The 22288-nt window shown below is 44.2% G+C and overlaps 1 protein-coding gene across 1 annotated transcript in view; it reads right to left on the reverse strand.

The window, feature by feature from the left end:
* The window catches only part of LOC147678076 (vomeronasal type-2 receptor 1-like), a 96069-nt gene that overhangs the window by 22358 nt on the left and 51423 nt on the right, over positions 1-22288 (reverse strand). Inside the window, exon 5 of the mRNA XM_086945622.1 lies at positions 19182-19305. Coding sequence (XP_086801748.1) covers positions 19182-19305 — 124 coding nt within the window. The remainder of the gene's footprint in view (positions 1-19181; positions 19306-22288) is intronic.

Consider the following 22288-nt stretch of genomic DNA (forward strand, 5'->3'; position numbering starts at 1 on the left):
GAGTGTGTACGAGCAATGGCCCACTCTGCCCTAACATGAGTAGACATGATTGGTGAGGTGAACCAGTATTCACCAGCAAGGTAGTAGATATGGAAATCAAATGTGTAAGGTCACTGGACTGCATTTGCCAAATTAAAATCTCCCCCTTATTCGAGGTTGGCTAACTCTCCAAATTAGTCCAGTTAGGAGTGTAGGAAAGTAGGATCTGCTTCTTATGGTTACCCCCGCTTTTTGCTTGATGTTACACTGTTTTTGACTAGTCTGACTGGGATCCTGCTAATAAGGACCCCAGTCTAACTGATTTCTCCTTTAAATGTTATGCCATATACTTTGGTACACTCCAGATTGGATACTAGGGTACCCTTATAATAGTATCTGGTACACATGTACCCAGGGCATAGGTATCCCAGAGGCCTCCCATGGGCTGAAGCATGTATTGTGCCACCCATGAAAGGCCATGCAAAATGGAACTACAGGTCTGCCATTGCAGCCTGTGTAAGCTTGTGCTTGCACCACTTACTTTAGATATAGATTTGCTATATCTATAGGTCACTACACTTAAAACCTATAAGTCACCCCCATAGCAGGCCTTAACAATCCTGAAGGCAGGTTGCTGGGTTTTACATGAGAGGGTGTCCCTTAATGAGCAGAGCCACTCTGCAGCCTTCAGAGACCATTCTCCTGGGTTGTCTGTGACTCAGCCAGACGTATAGGTAGAGGTGCATTATAACCTCACTGTAAATGCTATCTCAAAAACGGCTGAAGCAAAACATGTCATGTTTGGTATCAAACACCTTGGAATCATACCTCCACACTGGTAACCGGTGTGGGAGGTATGATTCCACCCTTCTGAAGTGAGCTTCGTGTGGTCACTGGTCTTCCCTGTGCCAGCCATCTCGACCCGGAGAGCACAAAATGGATGCTGCTGACCAGAGACACATTTCTGCCCTCCTGCTGCTGAGCCAAGCTCGAGCAGAGGAAGGCAGCACAATAGGCATCCCGTCACAGGGAAGTGTGACCACCTCCCAGACAAGATTTAGTGTATTGCGGCTGGGTGGGGGCATTGCCACAGTGCCTGAAAGTTTGCATCAGTTCTGGGAGCCTTTGGCTCCTGCTCTGATGCAAAACTGAACAAAGGACATGGGTGTAACCACCCCTCTGTCCTGACCCTCCCCTAGGAGGGAACACCTGAATCTGTCCAACCCTCTTCCGTGGGTACATAAGGGCTTCGCTGGGCTGCGACTGCGACTGCGACCGACTTCCTCTCCATCCAAAGCATCGTCTGTGCCCCTGCACCATACAGGCTCCATGTAGGATCTGTGGAGCATTAAGAACACCTGAAGAATCTCCCTTGGGGTGAAGGAGTCACTCCCCTGCATTCGCAGGCACTACAACTCAACTGACTGGTCTACTTATCCTGACCTCCTGCAGACTCCGAAGGCTCCAGCAACACAGTAGGGGGGTTCTGAAGTTCACTGAGGTTGACTGCCCTATCACCGAAGTTGAGGCCAGTATACCCCGTGGGGATCGCATAACCCAAACCTCTGTGCACCGCATACTTTTGCAAGTGCATATGCTTGTTGGAAATTCCCGAGCTTGTGCATTGGACTTTGTGTAGTCCTGACCCTGAGCAGTATTTCCACCAAAGAAGTCCGGCCTCCTTGCACTGAGTGCTCCGTGGGCTGGTACTTTATGATGTTGCTTGAGGTACCCTCGTGACTCATGGTCATCCTACCTGTGGGTCATCTTGATTTCTACTGTGCTTTCCTGGTTGCTCCAGATGTGCACTGGCTTCCCAGTGCTTGGTGAGTCCCCTGAACCTTGCTTGTCCACACAGTAACCTGCTTGACCTTCTTATGTTGGTTGCTGTTGCCAAGGCTTGTTTGTGCTCCCGCCGGACACTGACCCCTCAGCACTCGTCATCCTTCGTGGGACAGCTCACATCTGGCTCCTGGTCATCCTCATCATTTCCTGGACCTCGTGGCTGCAGAGTGAAGCATCCTTTCTCCGCACCTGAAGCACCCGACATAGGTGGGCATTCGTCAACCGAACCCCTGGTCACACTGAAGTGATCCAGACTCTGTCCCCTCTGCTTTCAGGTTCCTTCCACCACGAATCCACCCTTGGATTCCAACGGACACCTTCTTCCTTCTCTGTAGCAGCTCTTCTTTGAAGACCTCCATTGAGAACGACGGCCGTTTCCGACACCACTCAAGACCTAAGCACCAGCTCCTCTGGGATAGGTAAATGTGTGTGTAGGCATTTATATAGCGCACTGCTACCCGTAGGCGTCCTGGCGCTTCGACTGCTGCGAAACCCTTCCTGGCTTCCCTGAGAGATGGTCCCTTAATGGGTATCTCCAGGGTGAGACCAGGCATCCCCGGCGGTCTGGGGGGCCGTTAGTGAAGATGAGGCAAGATAATGCCCAGAGTTGCCGAGTGTGATCGCTGATCAGAGTGGGCACCGAGGCGAGAGAATTATCAAGTCCGCTGACCCTGGTCCAGAAACCTGCCGCGCCGGGAATCGAACCCTGGTCCCGGACCGTCCTCTGCTCTCGGGTCTGCCGCCTCTAACCAGTGAGCCACACTACTTCACCTTTGCTAAAAATGGTAACTCTGGTACTCTGGTATCCACGGGTGGGGCGGCTCTCCAACATCCTCAGTTCCAAAGGGTTTCCTCAAAGTCCACCGAGAAGGGTCCTTAAACTTTAAAACTGTAACCGCAACTTCCCAATAGAATTGTATGGAGACTGCGTCGTGTTAGCACACTGCCCCATCCTCGTGGGGTCCCTTTCTACTCACCTTGGGTGGTTCCTCAGGGTCCCCGCGATTCTACATGTTCTAGACCCTGTCTCGATTCCAGTCAAGTTTCTTATTCCACTATTTTAGTATATGGTTTGGTCTCCCCCTTGAGCTCACTGTGTATTGTGCTACTTAAGAACTGTTTCTTTGCTAAAAATGGTGTGCTTTGTGTTGTATCCTCGTAAGAGGATATTAGAGAGAGTTATATAAATAAAAACATATTTTTATAACTACTGTGTGGTTCTCCTTTCATTTAGTTAAAACAAGCTGCTTTACATTCTTTCAAGATTAAGCCTGAAGGCTGTTTCCCACAGCTACCACTAGGATAGCTTTCTAAAGGTTATCTTTGACCTAATACATCATAAGGGTTGTTTGCAAGGTGCCCACTTTAATTAGTGGACAGCATATAGCAGGCCAACTTCTCACAAGGAGGACCAAGCAAGTGCCCTACTGATGGTATTGACTACCAAGGTCCCATGCTAATGGGGGATAAACCAGGTGACGGTTCTGCCAGGCCTGTCCCCCTCTCCAAATGCCCTTGCTTGGGCACAACACCCCAAAAAGAGAACCACTCAATCTGCCGCCTCTCTGTACTCCTGCGGTGTAGAATGCAGCTGGGCCAAAAGAGACATATCCTGCGAAGTAGAGTAACTGGTTTCCAGATGATTGAGTTGGGATTCTAGTCTAGAGAGGTGCTATTAAATGGAATTAAATATACCAAGGCTTTTGGAAATACAGAAACTGAGAATGTGAGTTAAAAATACTTGTGAATTGTGACCCCAACCTCGCTGCAGAACACCTGATGTTGAAGCTCAGATCTGTGTAATCTCCAAGCTTAAAACAGAGGAGCCGAGGTTGGCTGCTGAAACATTAGCTTCACCGGGGAGTGGTTAGACAAGTTGTGGGGCACAATGCCAATGCTTGACATCCTAAATAGCAGAGACCTTGAAAGAAACCACAGGGGAGTGGCACTCCATGTCCCGTTTGATTGGGATACAAGTGGCCACCAGGTAATGTAGCTGCGTAATGTAAATAAGAGCTATACTGGCTCGGGCTGCCTGAGAGGATCTGTCATGCACCATGGAGAGAGTGAGACTGAAACCCCTCTCCCAGAGTGTGAGCAAGTCACGTTATTTGGAGCATAATTACATTTTATCATCAAAAAAGGTGGGGCTATCAACGTTGGGGCCATATGCATTGACCAAGAGCAGTCAATCTCCATTTACCATGCCTACCAGGGTTACTGGCTGGCCCTCCAGCATCAGTGATGCGCTGTACCAGCGAGCAATTTATTGATTTCTGTATGAGAGTGACAGCCCCCATGGAGTAGGTAGAGTATGAGAAGTAACCGTGTATGGCCCATGAAGTGGCAAACCTAGGAGTATTCAGAGGAGCATAGCAATGTTAATCCTATGGTGATCAAGGTAGGTCAACAGCTACCTAGCCTTACAGGGATTGTAAGCCCCCTTACATTGCATGTCATAAACTGACTCATGTGAGGGTGTAGCGGCACATTACTATTAGCATCATTGAGTGGATCAAACTGTACCGCGGTCCACTAATGGCAGGAAATTGAGGGTAAGCATCTAGGCAATTGTACATGACTGCAAAATCCATAAAGGAAAACAACAGCAGTAGACTACTACTAACTACCCAAAAGCCCAACCCAATTGCCAGTGAAAGACCCTGTCATTTCTGAAGGCAACCCAATGGAAAGATAATAGGGTAAAAAACATATCCATATTACAGCAACTAACAAACCCCAATCGCAATAGATGTGCTTCACGCATATTGGGCGGCACCCGTAGAGCGCAGCATTGCACCCAGCAAAACATCAGGACAATCATCAACGTAATATGTAGTGTTGCCCAACACCAAAGGGACAGTTTATAGAAGGAGAACCGCACCGCTCATTGCAAAGGAGTTCCGTCCAGGAGCAATACAACCCCAGAGAGTGATGGGTGGTGTATTGTGCAGTGGGCTCACAGGGAGCCAGACACTGGGAAGATAGTTGTTAATAATAATAATAATAGTAATGATAAAGATAGTTAGCAGCCAGCATTTGTGAAAGCATAGTTAGCTGCAGTGCCTGGCCCGCGGCCACCCTGGGAAGATCCAGGGCTGAAGCAGGATGAGGGGTGAGTCCCACTCAAGAAAATATGATGTTCGATAAATTCAAGAGTGTTAGCATGTTGAAGAAAAAAGTGGGTTTTGTCCTAGTGTTCTAGACCAGTAGTCCCAAACTTTTGACTCCTGAGGACCCCCATTGAGTCACCACTGGAAGCCGGGGACCCCCAAGAAATTTGTAGGATTTAAATTTCAAACATTAAAACAGTAATTTGAAAAAAATGAACAAACGTGTGGACACAAAACAAATACTCAAATTACTAATGATTTTAGGGGAATATTTACAAGCCCCTATCACCATGGAAAACCACTTTTTGCAACGTTCCCATGGCGATAAGGTCTTCGCCTTATTTACAAAGCTGCGTTAAGCCACTTAACGTGGCTTAACGCTGCCTTGTAAATAAGACCCCCTTTTACCCAATGCTTAGTGTTAAAGGGGTGGGCAGTGGGTGTTGCGGTGCAACACCCATTGATTTTGAAGCTGCCCCCTATTTACAAGGGCAGCGTAAATGGGAGGCAGCGCCAAAATTGAGACCAGAGACAACCGGGTCTTAACTTGGCGAAATAAGGAGAAAAGCTTAATTTCTACTCGTTTTTGCATAACGCCTTGGATTGTTGATCTTCAGGAAGGTGACCATTCCTGCACCTCAACAATCTTTAAAATAAAATGCCATTTTATAACTTTCATGTGTTCTGCATTAAGCAGCACACATAGAAGTGACAAAACAACACTTCAAGAGTGTTTATGTGCTGGAAGGGGGACCTTCCTGTACATAAACAATCTTCCCTTGTTAAGTGTAGCACCAGAGCAGGGGAAACGCAGGGCTGCACCATATTCTTGTAAATATGGTGCAGCCCTGCATTTCTGAAGTGGCGGATGTGTGTTGTTAAGCCAAGGAGGCTAACAACACTCTTCGCCACTTCTGTTGTACTTTATATTGAAAGAATTTGCAAGAAAACAAAAAAAGTTAATGGGAAGGTTGGTGCTGCATCTCCTGACTAACTTTTCAATGGTTGGCTTTATTTCGCAGGATGAGGCTCATGCTCCTGCCAGGGCCAGACTGGAAACCCAAAGCAGCCCTTGGCAAATGATTTCAGACCAGTCCCATACGGTGCACATGAGTACAGTGAGTGATCCTGACCACTATAAAGGGGACTTTGGGTGGCTCTCCCCCCAAACAATTTAGGAAACAATGGTGCAGTCTACAGCACATATCAATATATATTGAATTGTAGTAGCTTTTAAAGAATAGTAAATGAAGACCTGACAAAGCACCAGAATACGACAATCTTTCAGGGGGTTCTTCAATGATTCCCCCACTATCACCCTCCAACAGTGCTTCTCATTTCTCCATAGCCCCGCTCTGTCACGTGTATTTCATTTTTTATAGCATCGCTCATACCATTGTTGGATGTCAGAGCACTTTACATCACACACATATAGAGACAGTGAATCATATATGTAAATCAGTGTATAGAAAATGTTACATAAGGCAAAGGGGACTGCAACGTGTAGAATTCACATGTCATTCATACTGGTAGGCATTTGTAAAGAGTGTTTGTTCTGGAGAAGCACAAACCCAGGATTCAGAAAACAACACAGTGGTTAGCATTGACTTTAACAATAAAAATGTATTTCCACCCAAAGAAACCTTTTAAGCAGCATCAGGATAATGAAAGACTGGGAAAAAACATGTTACTAACTTGTACCTTACAGTTTGCAAGCAGCTCTTTGATTACAGTTTATAGGTCTATTTGCTAGATTACGACTGTCACTTATGAACTGCAGAGTAACAAAAGAATCCCTGTGGAAAAAACAGTAACCCACTGACCTATGCACATAAAATACTGGTTCTTAAAATTCATGGTACACTTCCTTGCAGTAGGCATATTAACTCTCTGTGCTACATTGGATAAGTCAAAGCTGCCACCAGACAAAACTCTCATCTCTGTCCAGCAGGGTCATTAATCACTGGTGTTATCTTGACACTTTCATTGTTCTTTGAAAACTGCTAATTAAACAAGATACTTTGCAGTGCTTTTAAAACTGCTGCCTGCAGACCCCCTGGGAATGTGCCAGGGACCCCTGGCGGTCTGCGGACCACAGTTTGGGAAACACTGTTCTAGACAAATGAGGTAGAGCATGGAATATTTCACCGCCTGTGAGCGAAAGATACTCGTCACCTGCTGAGAAGAGCAGTGGCCCCCCTGCATGGCAGGGGTGAAATCAGGGAAGAAGGACATCTTGGATCCCTTGTATTGAAGATCCAGATTGTTTCTGTTTAAGCACAATATGAGATCTCGGTCCCTGTAGTTCAACAATCGAGTTATAATTGGGCGTGGTGGTTGACCTAGTTTGGGCTTAGGTGCAAGCATGTGGTGAGCTTATTCAACTATCAAGACCTCTGAGAACTTGTGGCAACCAAATAGGGTGTCAAGAAGACACTCCACAAAACTCTCAAAGTTGGAAGGTGTAGCAGATTCGGGTGCCTCCAGGATCCGTTCTGGCGGGACCTACCTTCTAGGTCCTAATTCTTGGACATGACTGCCTTGAGTTCCTGTCTGAACAATGCGAGTCCGCGTCCAAGCTCCCACTGGGTATCCTCCAGTGCAGAAATCTTGGCCTCAGTCTGTGTCAGCCTGAAGTCATGATAGTTTGCAGGCTCTTGCATAGGATCTAGGTGAGCGGTAAGAGAGTCCATCTTACTGCCAATGGAGGGCAGGCCCTCCCTGAGCTCCCTGAACATGGCTGTAACATTGAATTCCTCACGGTCACAGGGGTCCACCATTGATGGATCGTTGGGAACTTTGGAATAATGCTAGTCAAAGGTAGTTTGCACTGTTTTTGATCAGTTTTTCCCGTGTTATAGAAAGTTTGATGAGGAGAGGGAAATGATGAGACACTGACCACTGTGTTCAAAGCAGGTTATGGGGCACCATGTCAATTTAAGACCTCAGGTTCTATTCAGACCAGCAGAAGGGTTGCCGACAAGACAACACAGGCTTGAGTGAAAGTGCTCTAGGGAGGTCCAGAGAGTCTAATAAGGAAGGATGATGGTGAGTATAAACAGCCAATAAAGCAGCACCTAAGCCAACACAGGATCAACCGGCCAGAGACCAGCTGGTACATGTAATGTGGGGTATGTCCCACGGGCCGGGAAAGACACAGCTGTTACCACCCGTCAGGCCTCAGGTATCTTTAAATAGTTCAACAAGCGAGGAGCCTGCCAAGTATTTTGGACAGAGTGCGGCAGATGCAGGCCCCCGCTGGCGCAATGGATAGCCAAGAGCTAGGAGGGCAGGTGCCACACGGTGTCATGTAAACCAGCAGCACTGTGGCTCAGGTCAGATCCGGCAAGTTCTGGCCCTGGGAGGCTAGGAGGTGTAGTGTTGAGGCTGCAGTCCAAGGAGTACAAAGCAGGTTGCCCGAGACCCGCCTCATAAAACTGTCTTCAGATACAGCCTTATGCCCTGTCCCTCTGGAGATTTTCGGATATAGAAATCTTCGCTGCAGCTTTGACCCTGATGGTGTCGCTACCTCTTCGGACACCTCCTGTAGCTTTGCCCTGCCAAACTTTACCTTCTCATTCACTTTTTCTCAGGATTTCTTTGAGGTAAGTACTGACCAAACCCAATCCACTTTGTGTATCCGAAGTATGCTCCATTGGGGTTGGCTGAATTTTTCTACTTTGGCCCGGTCTCGCAGGACTAGATGTCCGTGGTTGGCTCTTTAATCTTTTAGGCACACATTTTTAACAAATACTTTAAATTCATACAATTCTACCGATAAGATCTGTGTTATTTTGCTGTCAAATTATTTATAGAAATGTGCTCTCTTTTTCTAAATTGGTTTGGGATTTTTCTTGTGTAATGTTTTCACTTTATTACACTTTGCCTCTAAGTTAAGCATACACATTACCTCTAAGTTAAGCCTAACTGCTTTTTGTGCCTAGCTACCAAGGTTTAAACACAGGTTAATTTAGTGACTTTTTTGGTTCTCCCTGCAAGGAATTGTAGTTGTTGTTCACCAGGGCTTACACCCCATCCAACCAACAACCCAATTTCTCACACTAATCATCACAATTCAACACGTTTGACAATTCAGATTATTCCAGGCCCCTAAAGCTATTAGAATGGCGTGGGTGGCAGGTATTAGTCATTTGTAATGTATTTTGAATTAATAACCAACTTTCAACGTGCTCATTTCTAAATTAGACAGACAGCACCACCATGTGGCAGATTGCTGTAAGTTATAAGTGTTGACAATAAAGTGCGGTGCGGAGCACCAAAAACCCCAGGCTCAAATTAAGCACTGCAAGGAAGTGGGAAAATCGGCAACTGCCCTGTTACAAGCATTTTCCAATATCCGTAACCTCATCACCCATGCCAGGTATTTATTTTGATCTAGCATAAGAAGGGTGATCGAACTGCTTTCCCAACCTACAAACTTTGCAGGATTGCAGATGTGAGCTGTAGCGCTGCCGTGATTTTGCTTGACTTTTCATTAGCATTTGGCATTGTCCCCCATATTATCATGTGGGAGTGTATATTAGAGGAAGGTCTCACAGGCTTAGGTTCCTTGAAGAGAATACACCCACATGTAAGCCATTCCACCTTTTCCATCTGTCACTGAGCCACTGGCTAGTGGAGGGTAATCATACTCATTTTTGGGTCCCTTGCTATTATGCTCATTTGGTATCTGCTAAATTACCATTTCAAGACATTGTTCCAGATATGTGGACCACACTGAGGTTATCTTTCTTCTTGAGTATGATTGCCTAAATTCATATCCATTTTGTATGAGTAACCAGTGAATGAAGATTATCTTTATTAAGTTAACTAGTAACAAAGACAAAGTCCTCATTATTTGTAGACCAATCACATCACTGCATCCCAGCCCATTGGCCAGTTTGACCACCTCTGTCCCAGTAACTTTAAGTGTTATTTTGGAGAAACTATAGGGATTGTACTTCCAGCTAACAATCCTGAAGCTTATGAGAATACTTGAGTATTAGCTGAACCGTCGGTTGGATTTCCAAAACTTAGTGGAACATTTTGGCACAGGCACTAGGTTAGAAGGGCACACATTACACTGGTTCAGTCTCTATAACGTTGGTTGTCAAGGAACAAAACAATTCAGTTCAAGGCCTCATGCATTTCTACAAAGTCCTTATCTCTGTGCCTTGGGTCAGTCAGTTCCAGAGGGGCAGTATGTGTGGTGGTATTGTAATTTGGCTCTGGTGTCTCAGGGCCTTGAGCACAATTGAACTGGACCTAGATAACCAAGTTACTCTCTATGTAAACTTGACTCTCCAAGGGTAGTAGCGCTCAGCAGAGAAGGCTTACTTTAAGAGGCTGTGAACTCAGTTACAGCATGGTTAAATGATTACAAAACCTAAACAGAACTTCCAGTCACACATGTCTCTTTTAAAAAGAATATGCATTTTGTCTACACAAAGGTAATTTATGCAATTAAAATTAGACATAATATTTTTCTGAATTCAGTTCTAGTTCTGAACCAAGATGGTGCTATGCTACAAATAGTGTGGAGGCCTATGGTCACTGTTATCCTATGTTGGCTCAGGTGCTTAAATTCTACCTGCAGGGCTGGTCCCCCCTGCACTCCGTTTAGGAATCAAACCCGAAAAGGCCTGCTGCCGGACTCAAATTTGAAATTGATTGGCAATGCACATATGAAGTCCTGGACCAGATGCTAATCAAAAACCCTTCGGAGGGCCAATCCCGTTTCATGGGGTGTCATCAATGAGAGCCCCTCCGCTAATGCCGCTCATCCTCCACCTCTTGTCCACTACACGCACTTAATGTTTTATTATCTGGTTCACCATCTTGGAAGGTTTTTACGGATTACTTTTTAATGGTAAGTAACGTTTTATTATTTGCACAGTTCTGATGCATTGTATTTTTTGTTGTTGTAATACAATGGTGACTCAATCTTGGTCCCAGGGGGGTCATTAACGAGGGCTATCCCAAATAGCCTCAGAACTTGCATTAGTGCTCAATGCATGCTTTTAGGGGCCTATTATATTTTTATAATCATTATTCTGTAAAGGTCTTTATGGACTGTTCCATGGCCATACAACATTTTATCATGCTTCAAGGATTTTATTATTTGTTTACTCTTATGCAATGGTTTTAAGTAACTATGCTAATAAATTGACTTGACTTGACAGTGCTTAATTAGTGCAAGTGACTGAGGTGGTGGGCACTAGCACCCATCTTTGGGAAGCCGGACTTAATTTTCACCATCAGTCTTTAACTCAGAACCAAGACGACATTGGCATGAAAGGGAGAAAGAAAAGATGTAAGGGTTGTGGGAAAACAGAGACTAAGGGAGAAAGGAGGAAAGAAAAAATAACTTGTAAGCATGAGATAAAGAGACACAGAGTTTGGGGTGTTTGATGAGAAGAAAGAGGCGTCAGTTGGAATACAGACTGGGCAGCCTTGGCATCCAGTAACCCTCCGATGGTTTTATAGTATATCTGTCCAATAAGCACATATGTGGCAACACTCTGAAACCAGAAGTGTGAGTCTGACTGTTAAAAAGAGATGTGGATCTCAAGGTTTGTGAATATTTGTTGGGAGGTGGGCTCTGTACTATGCAGGTGCTACAAATATCCATTGGAAATTACAGAATATTACATTTCTTATTTTTACACAGACTAAGCAGTATCTCACAGGAAAATGCTTGGATGGGTCAATTTCAAAACATTGTTTAAACTTGCACTTATATTGGAAAGACTCTTCTATCTTGGAAGGGCAATCTACTATTGTTCATTGTATTGTGTTATTTTGCAAAGCTATAGGGCCATCAGCCCACTTGTAAAAAGGCCCCTCAAAAAAGAGCTGGTGCTCTATTGACCATCAAATAGCTGGCACTCTCATTTGGAAAGTCCCTTTCCTTACAAAAAACATAGGTAACATTTACATTTGCATTTATATGTTTATGTATTTAATAAATTATATAATATGATTAATTATTCAGAAAGTTTTGCTATATGCTTATAAATAACAATGTTCTTATATATTTATTGTATGATATTGCATACAATTATTATAATATATGTATTTTTTTTATTATATACATTTCAATACAAAATTGAAACATAAAAAAAAAAACATAGGTAATGGAATCTGTATTCCTCCGCTTTAATCAAGACCACAATGGCAGTTTGGAATAGAGTGAAAGAAAAGACAGGCCTTTTTCTCAATTAGGTCATTTCTCACACCAATAATACATTGTTGTTATTCAATGCTATGCTATGCTATGTTATGTTATGTTGCCAATGAAGATATCCAGGCGGCAGTAAACCATATTTTACACCTGGCGCCACACAGATAAGTTTTCCATCTGGGCAGAGTGAGGGAGTAAAAGAAAAGGTTCCCTCTTTGACTTAACAGATTTGACTAATTCAAGAAAAAATACAGCATACCAGAGACTGAAAGGCTGTGATGCTTTCAAATTAGACACTGGTTCACAAACAAAACATTTAAACCTTATGTCATAGGAACACTTACAGAATCTGAAAAAGGGCTGATCACAAAAAGGATATTTCTATCCGAAATATGTCAATTCCTATTGAATGCTACCCCAGCAACAACAGACCGGGCCAGAGAAGATGGGAATCAAAGATTGGCAGAATGGATATCCAGTGAGAATGGGGAGAAATATCTTAGAACTTCAGATGCGGCCACAGCAGTGAAGAACTACTAAAAATCACCACATATTGGTACTCAACTCCAGTGAGGCTTGAGGCACTCCCTGGTGGTCCGGAAGTTACTGAAAAACAAATACATCAGCCATCTGCTCTTATTAGGGTGAACAGTTTGATCCTCCAAAGACAAAGGCACCAGTTCTGTTGGTTTCCTACAGCAAAGCCAGCTGGCATACCATTGTTGGAAACCTGATGGTCAACACGAGAAAAAATAGTGCTGGTGGACTGTCATTTTGGCGGGATTTGTGGTGAAGTACCCTGTCTGCCAAACTCTAGTCTAGGCGCATAGCTCCAGTTTTGAAACACAGACATATATCATTCTTGGCATTATCAACAAAAAAGCACATGCGTTATGATACACAATGGTAAATTCATTTCCTTATCTCTGGGAACTTCCTGGGGATGGAGAAACTTGCTGCAACCAATAGCTCTATAGAGTTTGGACTTTGAGACCACATGGGCTTCAATTATTTGCTTCCTCTCTGCAGAATCTACTGTTAACATGTAATAAAAATCTAAGGACACTGCAGCTCACATCACATACTCTAGATGGCTAGTAGACTGCCCATGTCTAGTCTAACAGTGTAGAACCATAGTATGTCTAGATCCTTCAGTGCCTTGCGTAATCCCTCATTCAAATTTAGCTAGCTGTCCCTGGAGGTACGGAGAATTTTATTCGCTGTTGTTTTCTATAATGTGTTGCATAATTTAAGCAAGCTTGGTAATCGTCATTCTCCATTGGCCATTGGTTGTAGGTAAGTGTGTGTGTTTAAGCGCTTAAAACATAATACAAGAGAATTGAGTCATGATAGAAAAAAATGACCAGATCTTCTTTTGTTTGCTTTGTGGATACTGGAGTCAATTGTGCAGGGTTCGGCGCCTTGCACATTTCATGGATAACAAACATCTCTTAAATGCAAGTCCCAATGCATGAGAAGTGATCAGCCTTTGCATCACAGCAATTTAATTCACAGGCCCTGGGTACATATGGTACTACATTACTAGGGACTTACAAGTAAATTAAAAATACCAATTGGGTATAAGCCAAATCTACCATATTTAGGGAAGAGAGCACAAGCACTTTAGCACAGGTTAGAGGTGGAAAAGTGCAAAGAGTCCTACGATCAGTAAAAAAAGAGGTTAGCAAAATCAGGAGGGATAAAGGTAAAATGTTTGGGCTAAGACCACCCTCAGGCTGACAGGTCTAACACTGTCATTTCATGGATGTTGCCCTTAGGGGGATCTTTCCCCAAACATTTTGTCTTTACCCATCACTTTTTGCTGAATTCCTTTTGTTGATTTTAGGACTCTGCATTTTATCACTGCTAACCAGTGCTACAGGGCATGCACTCACTCCCTAAAACATCAGTAAAATTGGCTCACACATGATTGGACTATTTAATGTACTTATAGGTCACTAGTAAAGTGATTTACCATATACCCATGGTCTGTAAATTAAACGCTACTACTGATCCTGCAGCATTTATTGTGCCACCCACTTAAGTAGCCCCTTAAAACATCTCTCAGGCCAGCCATTGCAGCCTGAATGCAGTTTTAAACTGCCAATTCAACTTTAAACCCCCTTGCCAAGCCTTAAACTCTGATTTTATTGCATAAATGTCACCCATAAGGTAGGTCCTAGGTAGCCCAAAGGCTGGGGGCATCGCCATTAATAAATGGTTGGTAATGTACTTTTAAGTTTTAAATGTTCTGGTAGTGAAAAACTCCTAAATAAGTTTTTCACCATTGTGAGGCCTATCTATCACATATGATAACATCGGGTTGCTTTATTACATTTAATAAGTGCTAACTTTTCATTGAGAACAGGTGAACATTTCATGTTTGGTGTCTGAGAAAGTGTCAATCTAAAGCCTCTTTAATGGTAAAGTCAAATTTTAAGTTTCAATTTTGAAAATGCTACTTTATAGAAAGTTGGCATTTTCCTGCCCTAACCATTTGGTGCCTGCAACCTGCCTAGGTCACGTGACTAGGCGTAGTTGACAGTTGGACTTTGTTTATTTCTCCCACACAGCCACATAATAGAGGGATTAACTATGCCTGGATGGGCAATCTGCTGTCAGGATGGGGGGTGGACTTAAATATGTTGCCCTCTATATTCACACAAGGGACTTGTCACCTCTGCTTTGTTCATGCAGCCAGTTTGGAGTCAGGGCAAGGGAAGCAGAATATGTCAAGCACTCCAAAGAGAATTCTTTAGAAACGCCTACTTCAAAGACGGTATCAAGTATAAAACTAGGACCCAACGTTCCACTCTTCAGTTCACTTTCTGGACCTGCATAAGTACTCTCAGAGGGCTGCCTGCTGATGTTGCCTTCTGTATACTTAAAAAGACTGTTTTGCTGTACCTGGAAGGACTGCCCTGCTCACATAAGCCTGCCTTGAATCCTTAGAGGCCTGCCCAGCAGGTTGAGCCCTTTTCCACTTCTTGAACCCAGGACTACCCGAGTGACTCCAAGGTCTAGTTTGCTGGTCTCCTGATCAGAGCCTCAGGGACAGAAAAGGCTCCAACAATCTTAAACCTGCACCTCTACACAGTCTGAGTGAATCCTAACCCGCCAAGTGGTGCCCCTCCAGTCCTGGATCCTTGGTGGTGGTGATGTTAAAGGTGTCCAGATAGCCAACATTAAAAACCTGGGTTTTTGGTTAAAAACTGCTTAGAAAAGTGAACAGAGACTGTGAGGGAACAGCCTGCTCATCTATCTGCCCAATGTGCATCTCCATTATTCTCCTCAGCAGCAAATCCTGTTCAGCGGTAATTCACCAAAGGGGTATCTGGCCTAGTCGAACTTGCTAGCTAGAGCCTCCAGCCTCGACCAGGTGGAGATTTTCGACTTCCATAAAGGACACTGAGGGCCTGATTTAGATCTTCGCCGTCGCTTTTTCCACTGTCTTCCCGCCCGCAGTCTTGGTGGTCCACCCGCCTGATTTAGATTTAGTCTATGGGAGAGAGACCGCCACAGTCCCACCGCCTCTGCCAGGAATCTTCTCCTGCATCCACGGTGGCACAGCCTAAAGTGCCTGGCTGTGGGACTCCAGCCAAGAATCCCACCAAGCTGATTATGATGTGCCTACCCACCGAGCCAACTGTGTCGGGAAGACCTCTAATTTCGTTGGTGGAATCGAAGGAAAAGAGGCAAACACGAACCTTTCTGCTTGTTTCCTCTTCAGTTTCTGTCTTATACCTCATCGTCCATGTCCCTCTTTTGCTGCTCTGACTGCCTTACAAGGCCAAACGACTCTGGTGATGCCAAGATCTAAGGTAAGCTACTTGTTCTATTGCCCCATGTATCATGTGTTGACAATTGCTGTGGGCTGATGCTGTGTGTGTGTGTGTGGCATGCAATACGTAACACAAAGGGACACATTGCCTACATATGGATTGCATGCAAACATGACGCATATGTGTATTGACGCATTAATAAGTTGTCATACACAAAAAGGAGCGTAAGAGGGAATATTAATCAGGTTGCCCCCCACTTAGTTACTTATAAATCCACAAAACCTGATTAATTATGAACATTTATCTTTCGGAGAACAGGAGCAGTTGAGGACATTAACTCTGCTCTCGGGACAGTCTCAATGCCATTCACCTCCCGGTCCAAATATTTAATTTTTAATATTTGTCAATTCATCTTGTAAGCAGCAAGAGAAAAAATGAGTGAGAGGTCAGAAAGTACCTCACGAAAGCATCACCAAGCGAGCTGCTAGTTGGTACTCACCAGTGTGCCCACGTTATCATCATTGGTGACTTTCATGACCATAAAGAAAGAAAAACGTGTCCAAATTTCTAAGAGGTGAAGAAACAAAAGAAACAAAAGAAAGACAGTGATGTGTGTACAGATGCAGTGCAAGTGCTTGTGTCATTCACTACCCACTTGGCCCGATCGTGAAAAAAGAGAGATTCACTTCTCTAAATTAAAAAGAGGAATGAATCACTTGCAAAAACAATTTTTTATGTGGTGCAGTGAGTACCCTCAGATTAAAAGAATGGCATGCAATTTTCTATTTCAAAGGCAAAAGGCCAACATTTTCCATTGCCAATTTATTTACGGCAACTTCATCAGGGCGGTGGACCAGTCTTCACCTCACTGGTACATCACACTGAACCAGGTGGTTGCTGTCATCTCTCGTACCCGCAACACACCCTTATGAGGATCCTGCACCTTTTAGTCACGCATCCCACTGAGAACCGCGGTCATCGTATATCAACTGCACACACGGGCACCTCAACTTTGTGCTCTGTCCCGATAAGTTTGTTGGTGGAATCGTAGGAAAAGAGGTAAACACGTACCTTTCTTCCTGTTTACTTTTCCGTTTCTGTCTTGTACCACAGAGTTCATGTCTCTCCTTTGCTGCTCTGACTGCACCACGAGGCCAAACAACTCTGGTGTTACCAAGATCTAGGGTAAGCTTCCTGTTCTATTGTCACATGTATCATGCATTGACAATCGCTGTAAGCTCATGCTGTGTGTGTGTGTGTCATGCAATATGTAACACAAAGGGACACAACACATTGCCTACATATGGATTGCATACAAACATGACGCATATGTTTATTGACTGATCAATAAGTTGTACCTAACTGTCTCCACATCACCATGAACCTCATTCCATTAGCAAACTACCACTAGGACTCTGCTAGCACAACAGGAAGATCTAAATCAGCTTACAGCAAAGCCGCCGGACTGACGGCTACTGAGGACTGTGAGTCAGTAGAGAAGACCGCTGCCACTGTGGCCTTCTGTCTATAGCCGCAAGATCTAAATATGGTGGTCGGACCGCCATTAGCTTGATAGAGTATATGTGACCACAGCGGGATGTCGGTAGCCTCGCCAAGATCTACATCAGGCCCTAAGTTTGGACATCTCCTCCTCAGACACTGCCTGTGGCATTGCCCAGCTTAACTTCTACATTCTCACAGACTTTTTGTAGAGATTTCTTCTAAGTTTGAAGGTAAGTACCAACCAGGCCCAATAATCTAATTGTAGCCAACTCGCGCTCCATCACAGTCAGACATATTTCTCGACTTTGAACCGGTTTTACTGGACTAGATGTCTGCGGTTGACCATGTCTGAACTGGGGTGGCAGAGTGGGCTAAAGAACGGTGATGGATTAAACCCAGATCTGTTGACTGGGGGTGAGTGTTTGATTGGTTCAGATGCTCCGTCCATCACCAACCCCTTTTGTACCGCTTTGTTCGCCATAAGTTGTCAGGGTATGCTCAGACGTGAGTCCCTTGCTCACTTTGCCACTGGATTCAAGCAAGCCTGGATGAAGACGGCTGTGATGCCAGAAACTGGTCCTAGGAAGTTGTTTCCGGTCCAGGGAATGCATGGCTTGGCAGTTCGGGCTGGACTGTTCCCATGAGGCACAGGGTCAGTCTGATTTGAAAATGGCCATGTCTGAACTGGGGTGGCAGAGTGGGCTAAAGAACAGTGATGGATTTAACCCAGATCTGTTGACTGGGTGTGAGTGTTTGATTGGTTCAGATGCTCCGTCCATCACCACCCCCTTTTGTACCGCTTTGTTCGCCATAAGTTGGCAGGGTATGCTCAGACGTGAGTCCATTTGTTCACTTTGCCACTGGATTCAAGCAAGCCTGGCTGAAGACAGCTGTAATGCCGGAAACCGGTCCTAGGAAGATTGTTTCCGGTCCAGGGAAGGCATGGCTTGGCAGTTCAGGCTGGACTGTTCCCATGAGGCACAGGGTCAGAGTGATTTGCATATGGCCATGTCTGAACTGGGGTGGCAGAGTGGGCTAAAGAACGGTGATGGATTAAACCCAGATCTGTTGACTGGGTGTGAGTGTTTGATTGGTTCAGATGCTCCGTCCATCACCACCCCCTTTTGTACCGCTTTAATCTTTTCGGCAAAAGAATTTCCCTTAAACTTTAAAAATTCATAACTCCGGTTCTACTGATTGAATTTTGGTAATTTGCTGACAAATAATTTACTAAAATGTACTCTATTTTTCTAAATTGGGGAGGGATTTTTCTAGTGTTGTGTTTTCTCTATTACTTTTTCAATGCTGCATAAGTACTTTACACATTTCTTCCGAGATAAGTCTGACTGCATTTGTGCCAAGCTACCAAGGATTAAGCACTGACTAATTTAGTGACTTTTGTGGTTCATCCTGACTGGGATTGTAGCTTTTGCTTGAGCAGGGTTCACTCCCTACTCAACCAACAATCCAATTTCTCACAATGGAGGAATTATCTTGAATAATCTTCACCTTAATTTGGCCATCTTATTTTGGTTTTCAATTGGTTTACTTCATACATATGTTCATATATGACATGCCTCCTGTGTGGCTCATATATACAGATACTCTTCTTTGTTTTAAATATACACAGCCCTTCTCCTGGCTATTTTTTCTGAATACAGATACTGACCTCTGAGGCATATATTAAAACCCCCCATCAGTATATATTTATAGCAGATTGTGTAGAATGTATGGAGGCAAATGACTGATCTTTAAGGCTAAGCCATCTAAACTCACCAGTTTGGTTGGAGATCTCTCCATCTGAGCATGGAATGCAATCATAGCAGCAGACCCCTTGGCCTTCCCGAGTGGATTTTCTGAAGCCCACTGTGCACATTTCACTGCATGAGGACATTGGGATCTGGAGTAAGAGACAAACATTGCTTAGAATGTAGACATTTATTTGTATGAGAACTGGGTTTATACAGCTGTGCAGAAAGTGCAGGGTAAAGCTCAAGCTTTCAAGGGACACGTGATAATTAAAAGGCACATTCCTGTAACAATAGTTCTCCATGCCTGCAATATATATTGATGTAACACAAAAAAAACTGTCTTCTAACAGTTGGCTCACTGGTGCATTAGCACTATGTCTCTCCATGGAAATTAACATGACACACAATTTCTTCTGACCCGGTCTCATGAGTTCTGCATAGACATAGACTCAACAAGTGTATGACTTCATTGCAGCCTTCTCTATCTTCCGGAAGAAGCAGCCCAGCATGCTGTTGGATATGCCCAGACTCTTCAGCCCAAAATATGGACTAACTCTTACCAAACTACATGCAGGGGCGGCCTTAGGCATGTGCAAGCTGTGCACCTGCACAGGGCCACCAAACCCCAGGGGCCACTGCGCCAATATACATCCTTAATATAATAATCCTCTGAGGATGGATACATATTTGCGTGGTGGCCCCTGGCAGGGATTTGGTGGCCTCCGGCTCTGTTCCACTTCCAAACACCCTGAACCCCCCCTCTTTTCACTGGCCTCTGCCCCGCCCGGACCCCCTCTTCCGGGGCCCCCTACCTACGCTCCCTGCCCAGGGCCGCCATGAGCCTAGAGCCACCCCTGCCACATGGTCCGAAATTACAATATGAGAAATATATTATTTGGCCCCATCACTATCGGTCATCTAGATCCATCATTATGCTAGGTCGTTAGCCTTGCCCCATGCATACTAGAATTTAAGGGCTGGCAGAATGACATCTGCCTTAATTGTGTTTACCCCGAGACTGTAAGAACTCACAGGTACCGCAACATAAACACAGGAATAATGGAAGGAAAGTTGATTCCACAAACGTAAGAAGGGACCCAGTCAGGTGCATAACAACAGGTAAGACTTGGGTAAGAAGCAATTTGAAAAGTTGGTAACCTGGGTCCTCGAGATTAGCGTTAGAATCTAATTGGGTGGGTCGTAGAGTCCTTTGACTCCACAATGTGGAAGCAAGATCCTGTGGCTTTGCACTGTAAAGGTATTACTTCAGAGGCTGAGCCTTGATATATACTGGGTCTCACCAAAAGCCATTTGCTCAATCCCAAAGGCTGGTATCAAATCCATTTTTTGGGACAGTGTTGACAACATTCTGCAATGCAAGGGATCATTATCTGCCGCTTTTATTGATTTCAAACCAGTAGCATTGTATGAGAATACTATTGATGACATTGTTGCCCCATTGGCTAGACACCTTTACCTACAAGTAAAGTATAGATCCCTACCTGTAAAACATTTCACTAAGAAGTGGCAAAAAGAAATGGTCATTGCTGATGATCTTTGTAAGGGTTGCCAAACAATTACTGAATCGCTCATCCATGTGATGTTCTTTTGTCCATATTATAAACAGCTTTGTTCCAAGTGGATTGTACCCCTCTGTGAAAACCTGGGCATTAGGAAGCACCAGGAGGGGGACGGAATACTAAAAACTGGCACAAGCCAGATTGTGGTCTATTGCATGGCTAGGTTTTTAATGCCAATGTGGATAAGACTTGTAAAACATGTATAAATCAGCCTCCATTTCTGTCTCAATTGTGGATCCCGTTTTTCTTATGCTGCTATCTTGTTGTATTGCTGACAGTCTCTTGCTACATTTCATGTTAATGAGCTTTATTAGCCATATGCCTCTGTCCTAAAGTATTCAACACATGTAAATTTGCAAGATTTTACATAGGAGCTTTATCTCTTATATGTTGCTATTTTAATGTGTTTTAATAGAAGAAAATGTCTAAGATTTGGTTGTTCCATGTATTATGTATGTACTGTGTTATTTATATTTGTTTTACATTTTTCTCTAATTGTCTTGTTTTGTGTTGTACTTTTATTAACTAAAGTGATTGAAATAAAGTCCTTGATTGATTGGTTATGTAAAAATAATTTATAGAGCACTCGTACACCAATCGGTTTCTTGGTGTTGAGTATAGGAGTAGAACTGCAACACAGAGAGTAATTTGCATGTGTGTGTAAAAAACCACGTCTTCAAACGTTGTCTGAATCTAAGATAATCAACGGTTATTCTGATGTTAGATGGAAGAGAATTCTAGAACAGAGGGGCCAATACAAAGAATCTAGAACCTCCTAGTCTCTTCCTAAATGGGGGAATAGCCAGAAGGTTGAGATGAATGACCTCAAGTTACGGGAGGGTATATACTTTTGAATTCAGGAAGAAATAAATTCACGGCAATTGCCATAGAGCAGAGGTCTTCAAACTTTTTGATGCCAAGACCCACCTGTCAAAAAATTGTAGGTGTAAGGACCCCCTCCTGACAAAACTTTCTAGAACTTGGTCCTTCTCATCATTGCCAACTATCCAGCGGCAGCCGGCTCAGGTAAGCGCGTTGGGGCAGGGCGGGCAGGGGGGGAAGCCGACAGACGAAGGAATAGGTATTATTTATTTAATTATACCTATTCCATTGTCTGTCGACTTCCCCCCTCCCACCCTGCCCTGCCACACTGCGCCAACTGAGCCAGCCGCCGTTGCAACTATCGACAACCATAAATGACCCCAAGTCCCACAGCAAACATTTTTACATTGGGGAAATAAATGTAACAATGTTTAGCAAACCAAAGGTCAATGAGCGCGGGAGTGGTTAAAGGTGTGGCTTGAAACAACATGCTTTATTCATAAGGCATTGGCGTAGGGCAGCACCCCAAGCCTTCTCGCTGTGCTGCCTTATGCCCATGTGAAAGGGCAGGAATGCACCTTATTTGTGAAATATGGTGCATCCCTGTCCTTTCCCTCTGCGTTGGCGCACAAATTGCTGCTGAGCGACAACATAGGCAGAATAGTTTTTGTGCAGAAAGGGCCACCTTCCTCCACAAAATCAATCCTGAGAAGGAGGTTTCCTCGTTCTA

Source organism: Lissotriton vulgaris, chromosome 12, assembly GCF_964263255.1.
Source record: "Lissotriton vulgaris chromosome 12, aLisVul1.2, whole genome shotgun sequence".
In the NCBI taxonomy this organism is placed as follows: domain Eukaryota; kingdom Metazoa; phylum Chordata; class Amphibia; order Caudata; family Salamandridae; genus Lissotriton; species Lissotriton vulgaris.